This window comes from Carassius gibelio, chromosome B5, assembly GCF_023724105.1.
Source record: "Carassius gibelio isolate Cgi1373 ecotype wild population from Czech Republic chromosome B5, carGib1.2-hapl.c, whole genome shotgun sequence".
Classification (NCBI taxonomy): Eukaryota; Metazoa; Chordata; class Actinopteri; order Cypriniformes; family Cyprinidae; genus Carassius; species Carassius gibelio.
The window spans coordinates 15,224,676-15,246,884 of NC_068400.1; the positions used below are offsets into that span (position 1 = coordinate 15,224,676).

The following is a 22,209-nucleotide window of genomic DNA, read 5'->3' on the forward strand; positions in this document are numbered from 1 at the left end:
GAAAGTTTGTGAAAGAAGTCTCTTTTGCTCACCAATGCTCCATTCATGTCATCAAAAGTACAATAAAAACAATAATATTGTAAAATATTTTTAAAAGCATGTTTATATGTGAATATATTGTAAATTGCAACTTATTGCTCTGATCAAAGCTAAAATTTCAGCATCCAGTCTACAGTGTCACATGGTCCTTCAGAAATTATTCAGTTGTACTGCCAAATATTTTTGTGGAAACGAAAGAAAGTTAAAGTTGTGGAGTAGAAAGTTAAAAAAGTACAGCATTTATTTGAAATAGAAATCTTTAGTAACATTATAAACTAACTATCTATATAAACCCAACCATCAATTCTGATCAATTAAAAGCTTTAAAATAAAAAAAATATACATTCTTTTTAAATAGTATTTTATAATGGTAGTGTAAGGCGTTTTGCACAAAAATACCAAGCTGCAAAAACTTTTCAACACTTAATAAGAAATGTACTCTATAATCCGTGCTCTAAGAAAAGATAATTTTCGGTTTTGCTTATAAAATAATAATAATAATAATAATATTATATATTTGCTTATACAAGTTATATCTATACACCTTTCACTTTTTAAGACTAAAACAGATGATGGATTCATTGTTATTCTTAATTCAAAAGCACAACAACAATAAAAAGTAGGCTACAATGACAAACTGGCTTACATAATGTTTATTAAAAAAAAACTAATAAGATGAGGCATGGCATACACCACAGGCTGAATTATATAACGACTAATAAATTAAAGGGGTCAAATGATGCGATTTCAATTTTTCCTTTCTCTTTAAAGTGTTACAAGCTCTTGGCGCAGGAAGAAGTAGGGATGGGTATTGTTAAGGTTTTAACGTTATTACTCTTACCGATACTGCTTAACGGTCTGGTACCTTAACGCTATTCTTATCAGTACTTTGTGTTGTGTGTGTGTGTGTGTGTTTTTCTTAAGAACAAGTTGAGAACAGAATTAACATTTCTTTATTTTTTTATGTAAAATTATTAAAACAATTATTTGTAGTGCAAGAAACAGCCATGTTTGAACAAATAGTTTTTATACAAAAAACAAACGAATGTAAAACAAATGAAATAAACTATATTTTTTTGCTAAAGAACATACAGTGGTACAAAGCAACATGGGTGGGGCATGTAGGTAGGCTGCAAAAGGACTCTTTAGAATTTGTTGCACTTATGACAACGAGTGTTGTCTGCATCAACTCTAGTAAAGTATAACCACACTTTGGAACATTTTTCTCTCTCTCCCATCGTCACTCTTTTGTATCAAGCGAGAGTTTTCGTACGGTTATGCGTGTGTGTTAATGCACCGCGCTCGTTCTTGTTGAGTGTGTGTGATGGACAGACAGCCTCCGCGGCATGCAGATCTCACAGACAAAAGTCTTAATATGATCGCACATTAGAAATGTTTGGTGAGATAAAATGTGCACGATAACATTATTCAGCAAAAATACATAGTACATAAATTTTTTCACTTCCAGTACCGAAAGCAGAACCGATAGTGTCAGATCTTACTGAAACTAAGGTCTTTTATAATTTAGCCCCGGGGCCAGTTTAATACTGGGTTACGGTACCCATCCCTCGGAAGAAGATCTGTAAAGTTGCAAAGACTAAAGTCTCAAACCCAAAGAGATATTCTTTACCAAAGTTAAGACTCTGCCACGCCCCCCTAAAACGGCTCATTTTTACACGCCCCACATGTCACTATGTGGAATTATTTGCATAATGCCGTCCAAATATTCAGGCAAAGAAAGAAGGCGTGGTTTCAGTAACCACAGTTAGTGCTGAGGCAGCAGTTTCAGGGAGATGCTGTGTGTATCTAAGAGAAAGCAAAAGCACTTTATTTGGCCCTCCGAAAGTAGGTTCATTTAGGAATCTTTAAGATTACTTACAACAGAACAGCAACGCATTTTATGGACGACGGTTTCATGAATTCTGATTTTGCTAAGACAATATGGCGGTTCGGAATCAGCTACTGTAAGCATGTTTTGTTATTAGTTTAAGTATTTGTTACTGAATGTTCAAATGCAGAGTTTTTTATGTCACACGAGCGAGAGAGAGAGAGAGACAGAGAGTGTGTCACACAGTGGAGTCAGCTGTCCACTGTTGTACTGCAAACATGTAGTAGCTTCATTACTGTGTCTGTCACTTGCCTCTTTTCCCCTTTAACACTTGAACTAATGGTTAAACTAAGGACATTATTAACGGTCTTTAGATTTATATTGAAAGATGAAGCTCTTGATTATGAAAAGGGGCATTACAACAACGCGTTTGAGAGAGACAGGGCATAGAGGACCTACAATAATGTACAGTATTCGAAAAATGTGTTTTTGAACATTAAAGCATGTCAACATATTCTGTTACACCAAATAATGATCTTTAAACAAAGCATCATATGACCTTTAAAGAATGTTTAGCAAACACTGAGGAATCAAATAAATAAAAAAATAAAAAAAAGCAAAAAACATTTAATGTAAATGTTCCATTAAAAGTGCATCGAAGTGTGCGAGACATGAAATTAAATTGGATTTATTTACACGGGTATATATATCATCACACTTGTCTGTGTGTGAAGATGTTGCGGAGGAATCCGTGGATGAATGTTCCGAAGTGAGGTAACTTTCAACACAAGAATACCAACGTTCAACACCTCTGGTTTAAGCAGCAGCCTTTTACTTGAGCTTGAAAACCAAATCCTCTGTCTCCCATAATTTCATAAGTATTCACTGCATTTTTGCCACGTGCAGCGCAAACCTTCGCACATGTATGTTTATAAACGTCTAGAAACCAGGGTCTACAGCTGAAGCCGTCATGCTGAAAGTGCCTCGGTTCATGTGATCTGTGAATTCTGACTCCTGCTACAATGTGCCACGGTTCTGCAATGCGCACTGTAGGTAGAAGACACTTTGGAGCAGCACAGAACATTTGCACATTAGTGCTGTCACTTTTGTGAAAAAAATCATTTTCGATTTTTAAGACATAAGTGTTCATTGAATCGATTGTAAAATTTTCCATGTCTAAAAAAAAAAAAAGAAGTTTCCTTTTTCAAGATCAAATAACGGATGAAATGTAAAGAGAGCGCTGGAAACGCACAAGTCAGCAATATTTCTCATTTATTGGCATGAAGTTTCGTGCAGAATAACAAACAGCAACAGGTGCGCAACATTTTCAAAAAAATATATATGCAGAGGGGATGGCTGCCATAAAAAAAAAAACATCACTGCATGCTTCAACCCGGCTGCATTTATGATTTAGGCAATTCAAAAATCTCCAAGATTATTTTAAATAATGATTCAATCCATTTCAAACAACTGTTCAAAAAATGAAACTTTAAATGGACCTGAGAAACGGGCCATGTGTGTTTTTTATTGAACATAACCAACAATTAGGCTAGGCGGCACTAAGCAGGCATATTGAAATGCGCAAAAGTTACAAATTTATTGGACAGGAAAACAAGTCGATCAACATTTTCGGGGTCCAGAGCCTTTTCATTTTCGGGGTTTATTCACTATATGTCCAGCGGTTGAGAAGACGCGCTCCGACCGCACTGATGTCCCAGGGACACTCAGGTACAGCTGTGCAAGGTGGGGGTATTACTGCCAATTTTCCATCACAAAAGCCGGTTGCTGTCAGCTTGCTATGGTCCTTTTCATAACTCCAGACGCGCGTAAATGCGTCTTTACATTGACATAACATTGAAATCATTCGCGCCAGACACTATTCGCGTTTGGTGTGAATGCAGAGAGATCGCTTTCGACATCACTGGGTCTTATAGGCACGTAAAATTGCTGGTATTTTCTGTCTAGCTTTCGCAAGGCATACTGCACTTTGGGAGTTCTTTATTTTCTTTTTCTGCTAGTTTGTGAGTTTTGTTACATCTATTTTTTTTATTGTTTCATTATTTTAAAATTAATAGTGTACATATTTGGATAAAATCGATTCCCTTTTTTCATTTTCGAAACTTTTTTGGTTGGTCCGATCGATTGTGCAATCGATTTTCGAACTAAAAGTGACAGCCCTAGTGCACATACATGAACATATAACACTTCAAATTTTAACTCGTACATTCTCAAAAAACTGTCACAGTCTAGAGCCCTGATAATTATTTCAAAGTAGTTGCTCATTTTAGCTTGAGTATATAATACTGTTTGTTTGACATTTTAACAACTTTTCATTTGAACAAAGCTAGCATACGCAAACATATTCATGTCAGTTTTTGCCTTAAACACTAATTTGTTCTTTATTTCTGATGTAGGACAAAATCACTGGAACATATGACTTGTGTTTTGTAAACTAGGCCCTAGGAATAAGGTAAAGGGGTGAAGGGCGTGAGATGAGCTTGTACCTGTAGGGGCAGCTGGTTTGAGTGCTGCTGTCGTTGGAGCACTGACCTCCACTGGTGCCGGTTTGGGTGTGGAGGTCAAAGAAAATGGTTGGGCAGCAGATGTGACTGACCCCAGAGAGTCCACTCCCAGAAACCTTATGAAAAACATTGCAAACTCTCAGCTGATCCTTCAGGATTATCCATCTAATTTAATATCTGAGATCATATGCTTACCTTTCAGTGAGGTTCATCCTGATGGCAGGCGTTGCAGGCTCCGCCGGCGCTTTGGGGCCAGTGACGATGGGGGACATGGCTGGGGGACGCTGAGGAGGTGTGGCCACTGGAGCACTGCTGACCTCCTTCTGAACCAATGAGGAAGCAAAGGAGAAGGCAGGAGGATCGGAGGAGGGTTTGGGAGCGCTGAAGGAGAAACCTCCTGTGGCAGAGCCCAGCGAGAAGCCTGAGGATGTGGTAGAGCCCAGAGCAGGAAGAGAGAAGGAGAAACCAGTGGAAGACGCTGAGGTGGGCGGAGCCAAGGAGGCGGCAGCAGTGACCGCTGGTGGCGGGGCTGTGAAGGATAAGGTTGCTGGAGGCAGGGCAGTGCCAGAAGATGCTGGGAGAGATGGGAAAATGGAGGATGGTGCAGAGGCTGTGAAGGATAAGGTGGCTGAAGGTATGGCCGTGCCAGAAGATGCTGGGAAAGATGGGAAGACGGAGGATGCTGCAGAGACGGGAGCAACAGAGGATGACGACGACTCTGAAACAAAGTGTGTTAGAGCACAACAAAGTCACTGGACAGCAAACGCTGCATCTTAAATCACTTCTAAATCATGTTTTGTCTCCGTTAATCAATAATAGATTTAAAGTGCTAGTGAATTAAGTTGACTTCAAGGCACATGTAGGTTTGTCTGGCACAGTAAAGACTTGAAACACTTCAAGTGGAACTAAATGATCTGGTGTGACATCACTTTGAAAAAACAAGGCCGAATTTTTTTTTTTTTTTCAGAGAAGTCAGTCTGACTGGTTAACACCTCGGTTAACTATTTGGTCTGTGGCAATTACATAATAGGTAGAAAACAGATGATGATGAAATGGTTCATTTGGTCTGTTCAGAAACGAGTAAAAACATGAACACAATGAAGAGCTGCCATTATAATAGAAATAAAAGTTTAATTCTGATTGAATACTGACACAGTTTTTTCATGTTCAATAGTATAGGCCTGGGCAATTTTTCGAATTTTATTTGAATGTAATGTTTGTAAAAAGAGATGCAAGTGCCATGGTCAAATGCGCTTATATTGCTGTAAAGTTAATCGCAAACTTTTTTGTGAAGAACAAAACATGCTGTGAGTATACTGGGGTGTTAAACAGTGGCTGCGGTCTTACTGGTGGCAGGTGCTCGCTCTCCGTCCTCAGGCAGCGGGACAGCAGCCACGGTCAGCTGCTTGACCCCAGGGTTGAGGTTCAGTAGAGAGAAAGGACACAGGACTCCATCCGTAGACAGCAGCATCAGCGTTGGAGCTGGAGGCAATCTCTTCTCATCAGCTGAGGATACAAGAAAATCGTGACAACACCATGTTTACAAAACGGGGTTCATGAGTGCATGAAAAGCTAAGAATTATTTATTAGTGCAACTTCAGTATAAACAAATGAAGATGAACAACTAAACAATAAAACTGAAACAGCGACATTTCAAAGTGCACAAAAAATAATGCTTCTCACAAACCTCTGGAAGCGTTGTGAGTTGGGAAAACAATTTTTGCTAGATTCACTTCATTTACATTCACATCATTTCCAACTGTTTTGTTATGGGACTTTTCAGCATTTCACAAATATTAAGCCGAATAAAAGCTTGAGAATTTGACAATAAAACTTTGAGCATTTGAACATTTGAATGAAAGAATTTAAGACATAAATACTTGTCCTGGTAATTGGCTCTTGTAAAGCATGAACACAAGTGCAAAGGCCCATAAAAATAACCATTTCCATTAGCAGTAGTCTCTTTGTTCTTTGTGTATGTCAGCAGCAGCAACAGGAAACATTTTCTTAGGAAAAGAAATGTCATATCACAGCTTAAACAGACATTAGAAGTTTATTAGCTCTTACACAGGTGTATGTCCTCTTGACTGGTGTAATCGATGGCCATGCCGACAGGAAGTGTGTCCTCGCTGTTCTCTGTGACAGGAAGCTCTGCACGACTGGCGTCTTCCAGCAGCCACAGCTCCCAGTTCACCTGCACACATCATCACATCAGACCTCTGTGACTAACACTTGTTTTTAATTTTTTTAAGATATATTTTTTTGCATATACGATAGGAAAGATCAAAACTGACAGGAAACAAAGTGTGAGAGAGATGAGGGTGGGACTGGGAAAGTTCAAGTTGGGACTTGTGACACCCGTAGCTCAACAGCGCAAGGCTATCAGCGCTGACACGAACACTTATTTTACTATTACTGAGATACTAGTACAGTTTAGCTATAAACAGCTTTTGTTTTTATAATTGGTGTTCATTTCATGCTTCAGTATTTTTACACATTTGTCATTTTAAATTATTTTTTAGTTCTGTTATTTTATTACTTTAACTTTAAAAAAAAGGAAATAGAAAAAGAAAATTTTTGTTTTGATACCTAGCTGCAATAAAATCCATTTAACTTTAATGGTCATAATGTTGTTCCAAACCTGTACAAGTTTCTTTCAGCTGCTGAAAACAGAAGATATTTTGAAGAATGCTTGCAACCAAATAGTTTTCTTTTTTCCATTCTACAGAAGTCAATAGCTACCGTCAACTAACTGAATTAACTTGGTTAACAATGACAATTATTCTTTTTTGGTGAATTATCCTTTTAATTATCAAGTGTTTTAAAAATAAAATAAAAAAATAAAAATAATAACAACAACAACAACAACTAAATAAATAAAATATATATTTTTTTAACCTGTTAAATGTCACCCCGTCCCGTATATAGTATATGACTATACTATATTACAATCAAATTTAATCTAATCTTGACAAACTATATATCGTTGGAAAGGTCTAAGACTCCAAAATATATATTATACCAATATTTTTTGTTAAAAATTATGTAGGAAAAGTAATAGATTAATTTATGACAAGAGTGCACCCTCAGAAATCTACATTACAAAAGGAGCTTTGACCTTTGTTAAAAAAAAAAGAATTCCTCGTTGCCTTTTTCTCTATCACATTTTAGAAATCATCAGAAGTTATATATCACTTGAAAACATAAAATCTCAAAATTCATCCTTTAAAACCCATTTTAAAATCAAACATTGCATTACCGTGTAAATGGCACATCAAAATCATGTTACAAAATGTTTTCAGTCATGAATTATAAAAATGTAGGTTTGTATCATGCACATTCAAGTCTATCTTCAAAAACGTGAGTGACAGTTAACAGGTTAAGGTTTAGTTAACATAACCCATGATTCTGATTACCTTGTCCTCTTGTTTCGCGATGATGCTGACTTCAATGGCAGCGGCTGATGAAGCCAAAACCAAATCCCTACACAAGAGAAATCAGTTTCATTTGATTTGTGCAACTTATGTCCCCTCTAAACTAACAAAGCTCATGCAGAGCACAGGACATGCAGACGCGTCTCACCAGTCCTCGATATGGCACAGGTAGTAGTGATGCTGCCTCTCGGTGCAAGTGCCGTACACTAGGTCGTTGAAGTTCAGATAGCGTTCATCTCTCTTTTCGTCCTTTTTCTGACACACGCACACAGTTGACACATTGTTAATAGTCATGTCTGAAAAGTTTTACAATGCATCATTGGTTAGAATAACTCACGGGCAATGACACGACCACCAGCTCCGGTGGCGTCTCCAAAGAGCCATCAGCCGCTGCATATGCCACCGCAAAGTTATACGTGCTTAACCACAACACATCTAGCACTGCGGAGAACGGACACACACACACACACATATAAGCACAGACTCCAGTGCTCACATCCTTACTTATGAGCGTGGAAGGCAAGTCACAGTGAGAACACAGTAAATCTGAGCCGTTGTACCTTTGACGGGGTGATCCTGACTGTAGAAGCTGGGACAGGGGATCACTTTCTTGGCCTGTAAGGTCTGCGACACAAACACACAGCATGACATTACACACTGGAACAAACTCTCAAGTTTTAACAGTCACTCTAACTTTATGAGAGTAGCAAGTCCACGCCACTACTGTAACAATCACAACTCAGAGTCACAACATCAGTGGAATCATTTTCACAATGATGAATGATAAAAACATGAATCCATCCTGCTTTAAAGAGCTTGAGCATTTAAAGTGGCAGACAACAAAACTGCAGCATGTTTATAATGAACAGAACTATATTGTGTTTTCGTATTGAAGCAGTTGTGGAAATAGTTATCAAGCTTGGTAAAATGTAGATCTGAGGATCTGTCCGTCATAAACAGTGATGTACAGACGTACAGGGGTGAACTGAACCACTGTGGCGTCTTGTTTCCCAGCAGACACCTGCTTCCCTTTAGGACTCCAGCAAACTACAATGAGAGAGACAGAGGAACGAGTCAGCATGTTTCAAAATAAGGCCAAAGACACTGAAAAACCAGTGGTGGAGACATCTGGAAACTGTCGACTTGATTCAAGATAAGCACTGTGAGAATAAAGACAGCACACAGTAAAGACTGACCGCAGGTGATTCCCTCAGAGGCAGGAAGCTGAGCGACCACACTGACAGAGTCCTGAACATCCAGTACCATCATACTGCCATCAGACAGACACACGGCCAGACGGGACGCGTCCACTGGACTCCACTTCAGATCCTGGATCAGCGTATCTACAGCAGCCGGCGGTTTGAAAGAGGCGAAGGGACGCTTCTCCTGTCTGTCCTGCTGGAGCAAACACACACACTCTAGCATTCTTCACATTCTTGATCCATGACCATACTATATTTATTCTTTAAATATACTTAGACAGTATTTGACTGAACTAAACAAAAATCACCTCTAAATTAAGCACAATTTATCTCTATATAAATATATTCAAATATTAGAATAAAACTAATTTCAAATGCAATGTAAAAAAAAAAAAAAAGAAAAGAAAAAAGTAAATGTATTTGATTTTCATTGGATGGAAAGCAAACAATGCCATCTGGTGGGAGAAATAAGGGCAGTCATATGTAATGTGGTTCAACTAATAGATGTCTGTAAGTTTTAAATGAACATGGATGATTGTGAGCCTGTCTTACATCTCTTACAGTGGCAGCATGTGCTGCATAAATGTCCAAGATCATTCAACTACAACTACTTTTTGAACAACTACTTTGTGAACTTTTGTTCTACTGGACATCGTTTCAGGAAGATGTTCTAGCACAATCTACTGAAATATCATTACATACTGAGGACACGCATTAAAATGTCCTTGTGTAACGAGTTCATTTACTAAAAAATCCCATCAGGAACGTTTGGGACAACAATCTTTACATGACATTGAAAGACTCATTTAGGGATTAGAGTGCAGCCCTTAAATACTAATTTCCATTTTAACTCTTTATGATTTTTATGATCACTAGTTCTTTGATATGCTTTAATAAGTACAAATCAGAATAAATGTTGTTTCATTTTTACATAAAAGTGTTAAATTTAACGATGAACCAATATTAATTCACCCATATTTTGACATTATTTTTACAAAACTTATTTGAATCAATAAAGCAGACACTTTAATTGCATTTAATATGCTTTATGCATGTAAAAAATCACTCTTGTAAATTATGTTTGGTGTGGACACCAAAATGGGGCATTACCAATTCATCCCCAAAAAAACTGCTCTGAATTTTTTTATTTCCCATTCATTTCCTACGGTCATCACTTTTGATTGTGAATATTACACTACACTATTTATTTTAAAATAATTTAACCTTTTTAAAAAAAATTTAACCAAAGTTTCATACCATCCAGTTGAACAAAACCCTTTGGTTCAAAATTAAGTATAATAGCTTTAAGTCTGTTATTGTTGTGTTTATTTCTTTGAAGCTGCTTTAGAAATAAATGTGACTTGACTTTATTATGAACTAAAGTACGCCACATCATTCCACTGCTTCTGCTGCAGACATGCGTGTAGACTTCAAGATCTAAAACACGAGGCGCTGCTTGAAGAGCAAACTGATTAAATCAGTGTTGAAGTAGTTTTAGGAGAGCTGAATGACCTTGTTGAGGAAAGTGCGGACATCATAGAAGTCCATCGTGAGCTCAGCGGTGTCCCCCGTCCCGCACACAGACAGCGTGAGTTCATCACTGCTCAGGGCCATGTGATGCATCGCCAGACCGACCGTCACCGTGACAGCGCAGGAGCACTCCACTGATGGGACACACACGAGACACACGTGAGTCTGAGCTCAGTCACAGCAGAGCAGAGTAGCATTTATGTGAGCATTCATACCTGTGTCATTGGGGTTTCCCTCCAAACGGCCGGCTGCGATCACATTTCTCGTCCAGAACACTTTCAGCATCTCGTCTTTGCCAGCAAAAGTCAGGCCATATTTGTTGGAGATGGCGAGGAGACTGGAGCGCTCCTTAGGGAGATCCGCAGACGACTCGAACACACGGATCTTCTTCATCTGACGGAACTGAAAGTCCTGAGGAACACAGAAGTGCACATCTAAAAGTCAGTGCCTATTACTGCTGTGCGATAACGCAAACCGCGTTCGCTCTTCTGTGTCAGCCGCAACACAAGGATACGTTTTCTATGTGTATTTATGCTTTGATTTGAATGAAAAAAGCACAACCGTGCAGTGCAGCTGACACATAAGAGCATAAGCTGCCAGCGTTCAGCTCATATTCTCCAAAATGACACTACGCTGATATGGAGAGACAGAGACAAATTGTTGAATAAAATCATTATTTTTATTTTCTTCACGTACAAAAACTATTCTCGTCACTTCATAATGTTACGGATGAACCACTGATGGCAGATGGACTATTCTGATGATGTCTTTCATACTTTTCTGGACCTTGACAGTGTACTTTACATGCTTCTTGCACTGACCAATAGTTTCACTTCAATCCTCAATATATCATCAGGAGCCTTGGGTATTCATTTTGTGTTGGGTGACATGCTGTTTTGACTCTCAAAGTGGCGGTAGCCAATGATTTGCATTATATGAATCAGCAAGGTCAACAATTTCAGCTAAAAATCTTCTTTGATGTTCTACTGAAGAAAAAAAAAACCTTTCCTACATCTTGGATGGCCTGAGGGTGAGTATATTAACATTTATGGTTGAACTGTCACTTTAATTCAAAGGGAAAACATGTTCTTATTCCCCATTGACAGATATTTGAAAACAAGCCAAAATACTGAGGAAGATATTAATTGGAGTGTATGTAACATTTAATGCCATGACTTCATGGAATTTAAGACTTTCTGATCTGATTTAAGTAAGAACTTTTAAAGGTTTTTGTTTAGATGAAGAAAACCATTAACACAAATAAAATTGTACGGATGAAAGTGACGTCATAAGCACAACATATAAAAATTTGGTTTAAATATTACACAACAAAAACTATTCAGATTCAGGTTTGTGTTAAAAAAAAAAGAAGAAAAAAAAAGAAGAAAAAAAAACCTCACAGCTTTCACATTCATTTCACAGCAAGAGTGACGTTAATCTAAAAGAAGCCTATAATGATCTAGCTTGTTTCAAATCAAAATATGTCAAATATGTACAAATAATATGCAGAGAATCTGATGGGAAACTATATTATGCTGTCAAGCTGAAACTCGTATTAACATTCAGCACTCCAGCATGTGTTTACGTTATTAGTTCGTGTGCTTAACTCAAAGTTCTAAAGCCACAAGCCACATGAACTCATACCCCCATAAACATCACCTTTACCTACCACAGAACGTCTTTACTCTAATAACAAACGTTATAACGTACTCCTAATAATAATAATAAGAAGAAGAAGAAGAAGAAAAATAATAAGGAAAAGAGTTGTGCTAGCCGAAAAGTGTCTCACCTTCATCTCTCTCTCTGGAATAGAGTCCGGATCGTCTCCCATCTTTGCAAAGCTTCACTCGAGTGCCGTCAAGTAGAATAACAATTGAATGTGTAGCTAATAAATATATTATTGACGAACTAATGAATTTATTCTGTTCATCTCAAACTCTCTGCGTGTTAGCAACCCGCGTTGAACTGTAGCAGGAAATGACGCATTTTGACACGGAAGGGTGTCATCACTAACACACGGTGGCGACCTCTAACGGCCAAACGCAGTACAGCACCACAGTGCTCATGAAAACAACACCGATTCACGTTGATAGCCTAGTATTTGTGATATTTTCCAAATTAAATGCATAATCCATGATAAAATTGTGCAAGTGGCTCTTAGAAGGTCTACGCGAGGCTCACATTTGAACATTAAACAACATGTCCTCTGGCAAAAACAACTTGTTCTTTATTACAGCCTAATGAAGAGACTTTATGATTCTCTTATGACATGATTCTTAAACATTTATTGATTAGCGAGAACCATTAAATGTCAATTTAGTAAAAATATGAATTGATCCATAGACAGCTGACATTGACAAAACCAGCAGCAGCATAAATTAAGCTAATAAAATGTAAAACAATTATAAGATTTTAATAATAATAACCACAAAATGTTTTCAAACCACAGTTAATGCTGGGGACTTGCTCAATATTGTTCAACGTACGTAGAGTTCACACAAAATAAGAAACAGATGGCTCCTACTAAAAAATTGTTAAATTTGATTTTTTATTTTATTTGTCAGTGTAGCCTATAACAACTTCTTCACAATTATTGGCACACCTAGAAATTCTTATGAGTAAAATATCTCTGAAGTATTTTCCCATTCATATTTACATGTTGTAGCACACCAGGGTGTCTAGGAGCTTGAAATTATCCAGCCATGACTTCCTATTTCACATGATTATAAATATGGGGAACACAGAAGCCAAATTCTCTTAATCATCCATGAGTAAAACCAAAGAATATAGTTCTGATGTGAAGAACAATATTGTTGAGTTTCACAAAATAGAAAGTGGTGGTAGAAAATATCTAAAGCATTGAAGAGGAGGTGTGTCTTTATCATCCTAATTCACAATAGTGAGGAGAGCTGATGAATGAATGCAGAGGTTAGTTGAAACTTGGGGTCAGAAAGCCTAAAAAATCTAGAACATATATAGCCCATTATAACCAAATGTATTCAATCTTTGTTTCAACTTTGGAGCAGTTTGCATCGTTGGCCTCATTGAATTTAGCTTAAACCTCCACAAATAATGCTTTTTTCACTAAAGAACTGAGGTGCGTGAGTTCAGATCAATGAGACTTCTGATAAATCAGCTCCAAAAAGAAACACAAAAACCTGTGCTAAATGAACAAAAACAAGTTGACAAAAATAGGATAATGAGAGATTCATCATTTCTTGAACACCATTTGCACACCGAAGACACAAGGGAACGGAATGAAAGAGATTTTATTTGTGACAATAACAGTGACATGTTGCAGTAGACATAAATTTTCTTATTTGAATAAAAAAAGCAGTTTAATGGTTCATTATAAACTTTTGTAAGGATCTTGCATGAAAGCGCGCCGTGGCGATGCTACGCTATAGGCAAAGCTCAGCTATCGTTAGTACTTCAATCTTTGAGTCAAAGATCCTCAAACACTTTCTCCCTCTGATTGTCGGCGCTCGGAGCTCGAGGTTTACCGGCTCCCACTGAATTCCACCAACCTTTACACATACTTTAAAGTGCTGCCATTATTTACTACAAGGAGAAACACGCATAAGTAGTGCAGACGGGACTCGAGTCCCACGAGAACTGCTCATCGGATCGATCTGTGGAGAAACAGCATGCAGTTATAGGCAGATCATTAATGTGCATATTAATTCGAATAATTAAACAAAGCCATTCGGCTGCACAGCATCCCGACAGAGAAATATGCAATTATGCTAAAACACTGTGCTGAATCCTCGGGGTGTTTTAACTCCCAAATCAAAAGAATAAAACAAGAAATGATCATTTGCATAAAGAAGATGAAGGCCCGAGACATTAGCGTTGCATTTTCTTTAGCATATGCATTCTCTTCTGATAGGATGAACACCTGGAAACAGCCATTTTTGTTACATTCATTGGCCATTACTGTGATAGGTTATTCTGTAATGTGGCAAGAGCCAAATGATGAAATTCTGGACCACTGCAGTCTTTAAATATGTTCCTAAAGTAATTAATATGTTCTGTCTGACAGAGTTTGCATGTCATCATGCACAGATGTTTCTTCACAAACACTCGTCTCATTCTCACACGCACGAGCGAAACCTCAGAGCTGAGCATTAGTGCTGATATTCGGGAAAACGCTCAATCTTACTGAAGAAGCTTCTACGCTACTGTACCAACAGAAATCTATAAATTAGCACATTACATACATTCGAACAGCTGCAACAAACATGTTTGCGCTCTACAAGGTGGTAAAGGATCCACGTTATCTAGTGCATGAATTCAGAGCCACTTCGCTTCAAAAAATAAAGCCGGCGACAAGATACTTGGGAGATTGGGATACAGATATACAGGGCTTCTGGGTAAATCATTAGGTATATAAAAGTACTAGTGTAAGACTGGCCTTAGTAATCATATGTTAGTTCCAGCACATTTTAGTGGCAGCCAGCCGACTATTTCTACCTTTAGAAACCTATAGCTATCACGCTAAATAGTCACAGACTACATAAATATGAAATCGAACAGCATTAATCATACCGTATAAGCCATCTGTCAGTTCTGTTCAGAATCTTCAGGTGTGTTGAGCTGTTTTTAACATGAGAAACCGACAGCTGTGATGAACAGCCAGCGATTGCAAACATTTTTTGCATAATTTCACAAATCATTATTACCGTTGCACTAAAAACATTCTGAATTGAAGAATTATGATGGTATCAGTAGTCACAATAAGGCACAAGTTCTTCAACCTCAGCAAAATCAAGGTCATCATTTCTCCTCACTGAGATATGAGACGGCCATCTTTCAACTGACTCAAGCTTGAATAAAATGCTCAGGCTACTAATAATAAAACAGAAGCGGGTGAAGATAAGAATTTTAAACTCTCCACAAAAAAAAAAAGAGACACCAAATCTTTAAGATTCTCTAAGAAAAGCACAAATATGTCCTTAGTTTAGTCTTTGCCATCTAGTGTTGATCAGAATCATGACAGCTGTCAATCAACGGCACTGATGAGGCACTTTAACACACAACAACCGACAGTGCAAAATAAACCGTTGTGCATCAGATCAGTAGATCTTAACATCACAACTAAAGACGAATTTCTGAAAAAAGAAAATCAAATCAACATACCTGGAGATTCTGATAACTACAGTATTAAAAGCATTATGCAAAAACACACCGCTCTTAAAGCTTCAGAGATAATAAGACACGTTTGTCATTAATCTCCGAAAGAACATTCAAATTTCTCCCCAAAATCAATGAAATGAGATTCCCCGTGAAGACAACACACTTCATATGGCCAGAGATCATTTCAAGATGATTTCAGGGTGTAGGTGGGTGTTGTTCATCACCCATAGTGTGGAAAAATGTTGGGCTTTTGAGTAAACACATCCAATTCGTGTCGTCTTTAAGATGCTGAAGCATGGGGAGGGTTTGGTTTGTTACTGTATTCCAGACTAGTGCATATGTCAGAAACATATAAGGAACAGAAAACACTTTGCACATAAAGCAAAACCTACGTGAGGCGTGAACAGAATCACTCAGAGACACGGACATCGCTCTCAAACAGTCTTCAGCAGCTGCTCTCCATCACTTCCTTAAACTCATCAAGTGCAAATGTAATGAAGCCAGCTAGATTCATCAAACAGTTTACAGTACAGAAAAACCTCACCGCTTCAATTCCAGACAGCAACACACCGTAAAAACCAACCGGTTGACTAGTTCATTCAGGAAAATTCATCACTTCTTTGTCTGACAAACAGTCCTTAAATAAACCATAGAGTTTTGTTTGTTTTTTGGGGATGCTGATTATTAGTTGTATGTGATCTGGCATGCAAGCAGTGGAAGTGAGCGCTCGTTCTAGCAGCGTCAGCGTGCATTTGTATCGAAAGATCGGCGAAATGTCTGATGTCATCTGTGTCGGCTGGTCATGTGAGTTTGATGTCAGCATTCAGATCAGGTCAAACACACGCAGGCATCGCTCTTCTGAAGGGACAATTACACGTACCAGTTAAATGTGTGAAAATGACGGAAGTATTCTAAATCAGATCTATTGCACTAAAAACTGAACATCAAATGTCACTATGAAATGCATAATTTCAAATGCTCTATAAAATGCAGCCAATTCTGTAGATAGTAAATGAATCTCACAAAAAACATGCCCAGATTACACAAAAATACATTTGAGACTATTATGGTTGCAAATTTAAATAATTGATTTCAAATTCTCGTTATCAAAAAACAAAAAAACAAAATCACTGCATTAATCAATGTAATACATTACTTAAAAAATGTAAATGAAAACCAAACTAAATACATACATAATAGTTACACATTAATTCCACATTATTTTTTTATTTGTGCATTTATTCATATTTTTATATTATTATTTTAGATTAATATACATATTATAATGGGGCTTACCCGTCACACAAATAATGGCACAGCTATGTTTACATGCACTAATTTTCATAACTCATAACAAATCCAATCTGGTTTCAGATTCTGTTCATATGAATCCTAGACGTGTGTAAAAAATTATCTGCTATTTGTGTCTGAAGAACTTTTTTTTTTTTTGCAAATGTTTAGCAAATATTCAGTCTCATCCACTGACCAGTCCTTAAAATGTAAAACATATGTAAAATGTGCATGCTAGGCATGCTATTACTGAATCTAATTAAGAAAATAGTCTCTTTCAAGTATTTCGTACTTCAGTTTATCTTGTTGATTGTATTATTTCAGGTCTACACTACATCAATAAATTCCATTTAGTGATCAATTATTTTATAATAAACAATTTTTTTGGACTCATGTAAACATAGCAACTGATATGCATGTTAATGGTTCTTGTGAAAGCTTCATTCTTTTGTTTTCCTTTTGATTTTGGGGCGTAATGTGATCTGGTCATGTTTTAGTGAGATTTACTGCTGCATTTATGGCAAGGTGACTTCAAGAACGAACGCAATATAATTCTAAATGTAATATAATGTGTCACAATGAAGGTCAGCCGCCGTGCAACTGGCATGATTTCCTCCCATGACCCATGACTTCTGCTCTCTGGAGCACATGATGAACATCCTGCCAAATCCAGCTGTGTGTTCTTCACGAGTGATGCCTGTGTGTGTTTGATTCCTCCCTTCAGTGTTTATGCACATGGTGGATATGAACTGAAGGCTGTTTTCTCCAGTCTCACTGCCCATTTATTCTCTGGCCGTCCACAAACTCCTCCTCCTCCTGCTGCCTCTCAGGAGGAGTGGCCACGGTGGCCCCGCCCTCAGCTCTGGGTTTGACAGGCCCCGCCCCCAACGTCCCATCTGTGCTGTCAGTCTGGGCCTCTTCCTCCTCATCCCCCTCGGCCTGCGTCTCCTCTTCACCTCCATCCCGTGGGAGATCGGGACCATCGCTATCCAGTGGTAAATGAGTTCTCGCTGTCTCCTTGCGCTCGGCGTAGAGGCTCAGGCCCGAGGGTAGCAGGTGCTTAAAGTCTGTCTCAAAGGGCAGCTGAATGCCCACCGGGAGGCCACCAATGCCCAGACTGACGCCTGCTGCCACCGACGAGCCCTGATAAACCTCCATCCCGTCCGGCAGTATGGACTGGATCTTAGGAAGCCAGCGCTTCCGCACGCGCCGCGCATTGGTGCACATGTCAGCGGCGATGACGTTCATCTCGCTTTCCTTGAAGTTGGGTGCAAAGTTCTGACAGTAAACTAGAAAAAAAGAGTGCATTATTAAGAGCTTGAATGAGAAGGAACTTAAAACTGCATGATTGGTGAGCAATTAACAGTTAATGATAAGTTCAACTACTGCATGATTACACAGCCCTGCATCCTGAGAAGTTCTAAACATGGCTTGTATTACATAATCTGATAATGAGTTCAAAAATATCAAAAAATATTTCAATCATGTACAGTCTTCTCACAAAATAATGAAGAAATATTTTTTTCAAAATATATACACTACCAGTGAAAAGTTTGAACATTAAGATTTTTTATGGTTTTTAAATAATTATCTTCTGCTCAACGAGCCTGCATTTATTTGATCCAAAATACAGCAAAAGCAGTAATATTGTGAAATGTTTTTACTATTTAAAATAACTGCTTTTTGTATGAATATATTTTAAAAAGTGTCACATAATCTTTCAGAAATAATTTTAATATTCTGATTTGTTGTTCAAGAAACAATTATTATTATTATTAATATTTAAAACAGCTGAGTATTTTTTTTAGGATTCTTTGATGAATAGAAAGATCCAACGACCAGCATCTGTGTAACATATATATCTTTTGTAACAATATACACTATATCATTCAAAAGGTTGGAGTCAATATAATTTGTATTTTTTGGGGGCATATTTTATTTAACAAAGATGCTTTAAATTGATAAAAAAACTTTGATAAAGACAGAAAAAAACAGAAAAAAATTATACTCTGTTGTAATTATATGCTGTTTTCCACAAAATAATAATAACAACAATAGTTTTTTGAGCAGCAAATCAGAATATTAAGAATGATTTCTGAAAGATCATGTGAATGGATGAAGTTAAAATAACGAAACTTTGAAATCAGAAATAATAATAATTTTGAAATATATTTGAAAAGAAAACAGTTATTTTTCTAATTATTTAAAATTTGTACTGTTTTTGCTGTACTTTGGATCAAATAAATACAGGCTTGGTGAGCAGAATAGAATTCTATAAAAAAATTCAAGATTATACTGTTCAAAAACCTTTGACTGGTAGAGTATGTAACAGCTTTAATGACTTTAAATGACACATGTCAGAAGTTTTGACATGACAAAAATAAGTATTCATTTAACTTACAAACGGCACAGTGGTAAATATGGTAAACTACTCCACTGAATGCCAAAGAAACACAAATTTCTAAATAAATAAGCTTTTCACAAAATCTGAGATTTTGTGTGTCTGTTTGGATGCAGTAAAAGCAGGAAACATCTGGCTCATGTTTGCCTTTTCTTCTGTCAGTTTCCATAATTCTGACCTTGAAATTGGGAATAGGTATCAAATAATATCATACATGTGAAAATGGGTTAAGAATCAAACTAATCATTACTATCTAGCTCAGAGGAAGACAGGAATCATGTGTTTGTGGTGTTTTCTGCTGATTAACAGATAATATAAGACGTGTTCACCTTACTTGGTTCTCAAAAGCAAAAATTCTATGAAATGCATTATATTTAGTGAAGAGTGTGACATGCTTCACTAAAACAGACACTGTTTTTGTAATAAGAATTGGATTTCATTCAGCAGATGTGATGCAGGGTGGAGTAATGAAAGTAAACGTGAACATCAGTAACGATTATATAGAGCGCAACGTACGTTTGACAGCGTTCAGGACTCGACTGTCCAGTGGTTTTCTGCTGGGGTCGCTGGTTGAGGATCGGATCCCCGTCCCACAGCTGTTTGCTAACGTGTTCCTGCAGGTTTAACAAGCAGCCAGCAGAGGGTGCAGTGGAAAGCAAAGCCATGAGACCAAAACACTCAATATCTCAATTACTGGAGGGGTGTAATATGGAGAGAATTTTATGCCAATAGTCATCAAACAAATCCAGCGTTTCGCAAATAAACACAGTATGCTTGGCAAAGAAAAATTCAAATTTCAAACAAACGCAAAGTGATTTTGTAAATACAAAACTCTATTTGAGAGAAAATGCAGAGGTACTGTATGGATAAATGTATTGTTTGTTACAACTGTAAGACTCATTTGCCTTTTTATGAAGAAACTTGGCTTGATTTTCTCACAAATGCATCCTTTTCAGATGAGATGTCACTTTTGGTCAATTTTACGCTAGTTTTCATTTTGAGGGAATACAGCAGACCAACATGAGTGGGGAACAGGAGAGTTTCTAGATCTGTAATTAACCATTTAACCGTTTTCACAAAGCGAACCTACTGCAATGTCAGTGAAATTCTCAATAAGTGATGTAAAGTTGTTAAATTATTGATTAGTTTAAAAATCAGTAGTGTCATGGCTAAACTTTTAACTAGACAGTCTTTCCCTATAAAACTGATCCATTCTCTGTATCTCTTATGCTCTGTTGGATCGGGTGATGTAGAATATATAAGCTACATATTCAAAACAATGCAGGGGTATCACAAGAATATATAGTGTAACAATATATTATAATACTAAAATGCGAATGTGTTATGGATGGCAAGAATATTGTTGACCAAAGTTTTGCAAGTTAGTATCAGATATATTAATATCACCCAAGAGGTTAATTTAATTATTAATAAAAATTGAAAACAAATCACATTATTTAGTATAATATCTAAAACCTTTTAAATGTTGTAACACTGTGCAATCATTTGTCCAAAATAATTATGTATTATTTTAGCTAAGCAAAATTATGAATATTTCTCTTCTAATATAATATTAAATTCAGCATTTTAATAAACCATGGTTTACCAGTATTTCAGAATGATTTTAACAATGTAATGATTCGAAAACAATCTTTGTGGTCGAAGACTGCGCCGGCGAGTTTTGTCACGTTTTCTTGATATCCACGAAAAGAACTAAAAACACAGATATTACTATTAACTCGTCTGAAACTGCAAAGTGTCTACTTTTATTTGTGTATAGTCAACAAAACTATACTTTTGTAAAATAAAGAAAACAACCAGGGTGCGCTCTCTGCCATCTGTCATGGGAACTTTCTTCACAGGAACATGAATAAAACACCCTGAATCTCAGTGAATATGTGCCTCACATACGTGATACATACAGTTTACTTGAAATGCCTACTTTTAAATAAACCAGTTAAAACTGAAAACAAATATTCTCTAATTATTTAATCCGTATGAAAGTAAGGAGAGGTAAAGTTTCTCCTGTCTCACCTCATAATTGCTAACGTGATCCTGCCTCACATTGAGCGCTCTGTTTATATGTTAATGATCTGAGGTCAGCAGGTAAACATGTAGATGCCCCTGAAAAACGCCTTCAAAACGTCAAGTATACTTTATTATTTTTCTGTGCATTGGATGATGGCGCGCTACACGCGTGAAGACACAATTTTGGACAACTAGGACTCTTATCAGAGTGACACAAATGACAAATGTTTGCATTTTGAGGAGCCACTAATATAATTTCTGACAGAAGTCTTTTATTCTTAACTTCATTAGCTGAAACGTTGATTGGCTATATATAAAAAGCTACATATGTTTAGTTTAAATCTGCCAGTATTCAGAGTAAAATATTGGTTGAAATATGAAATCTTTCCTTACAGGTCACTTTTAGTTTTAAATGTTATACAAGGCATACATATAAACTATGTATAAACATAAAAATTAGGATAATAAACTATGATATTCCTTATTTTTGCAGGTAGAACAGCAGCTTTACTACAAATATCATGGTATTTATTTAGCAAAACAAGGGTTAATTTTCGTAAGGTATTTTAATGTGAGATAACTTAAACTACTTTGATTATAGTAGCCTATTTTTAGAATTAGACTAGTCTACTCCTTTCAGTAGGTTGTCTATGTGTAGTTTTATACTTGTTTAAACTTTTACTGCAGAGGTAGCCTACAACATTTCTCTCCACTGTAGGCTCAACATATATAACAGAATGAAACATTGTAAAAGGGTCACTTTGTGAAAACATCTAAATGGTTAATTATAGATAAGACA

At 37.0% G+C, this 22,209-nt stretch overlaps 3 protein-coding genes across 6 annotated transcripts in view; all 3 read right to left on the bottom strand.

The window, feature by feature from the left end:
- LOC127957233 (nuclear pore complex protein Nup214) overlaps nt 1–12,628 on the bottom strand; it is a 47,970-nt gene extending 35,342 nt beyond the window's left edge. For 3 of the 4 annotated variants that reach the window (XM_052555670.1, XM_052555669.1, XM_052555668.1), the window contains exons 1-13: nt 12,345–12,543; nt 10,771–10,966; nt 10,538–10,689; nt 9,020–9,218; nt 8,800–8,870; nt 8,384–8,447; nt 8,161–8,264; nt 7,972–8,078; nt 7,806–7,872; nt 6,457–6,583; nt 5,737–5,895; nt 4,585–5,107; nt 4,372–4,505 (exon numbers count right to left, since the gene is read on the bottom strand). In XM_052555670.1, the coding sequence (XP_052411630.1) occupies nt 4,372–4,505; nt 4,585–5,107; nt 5,737–5,895; nt 6,457–6,583; nt 7,806–7,872; nt 7,972–8,078; nt 8,161–8,264; nt 8,384–8,447; nt 8,800–8,870; nt 9,020–9,218; nt 10,538–10,689; nt 10,771–10,966; nt 12,345–12,386 (1,945 nt within the window). In that variant the 5' untranslated portion in view covers nt 12,387–12,543. Of the gene's footprint in view, nt 1–4,371; nt 4,506–4,584; nt 5,108–5,736; nt 5,896–6,456; nt 6,584–7,805; nt 7,873–7,971; nt 8,079–8,160; nt 8,265–8,383; nt 8,448–8,799; nt 8,871–9,019; nt 9,219–10,537; nt 10,690–10,770; nt 10,967–12,344 lie in introns of all 4 variants that reach the window. The other variant, XM_052555671.1, reaches the window with a different exon arrangement.
- LOC127957234 (uncharacterized) overlaps nt 1–22,209 on the bottom strand; it is a 364,986-nt gene that overhangs the window by 62,963 nt on the left and 279,814 nt on the right. The window lies entirely within an intron of this gene.
- LOC127957238 (nucleus accumbens-associated protein 2) overlaps nt 13,807–22,209 on the bottom strand; it is a 41,896-nt gene continuing 33,493 nt past the window's right edge. Inside the window, exons 5-6 of the mRNA XM_052555681.1 lie at nt 19,899–19,996; nt 13,807–18,270 (exon numbers count right to left, since the gene is read on the bottom strand). Coding sequence (XP_052411641.1) covers nt 17,753–18,270; nt 19,899–19,996 — 616 coding nt within the window. The 3' untranslated portion in view covers nt 13,807–17,752. The remainder of the gene's footprint in view (nt 18,271–19,898; nt 19,997–22,209) is intronic.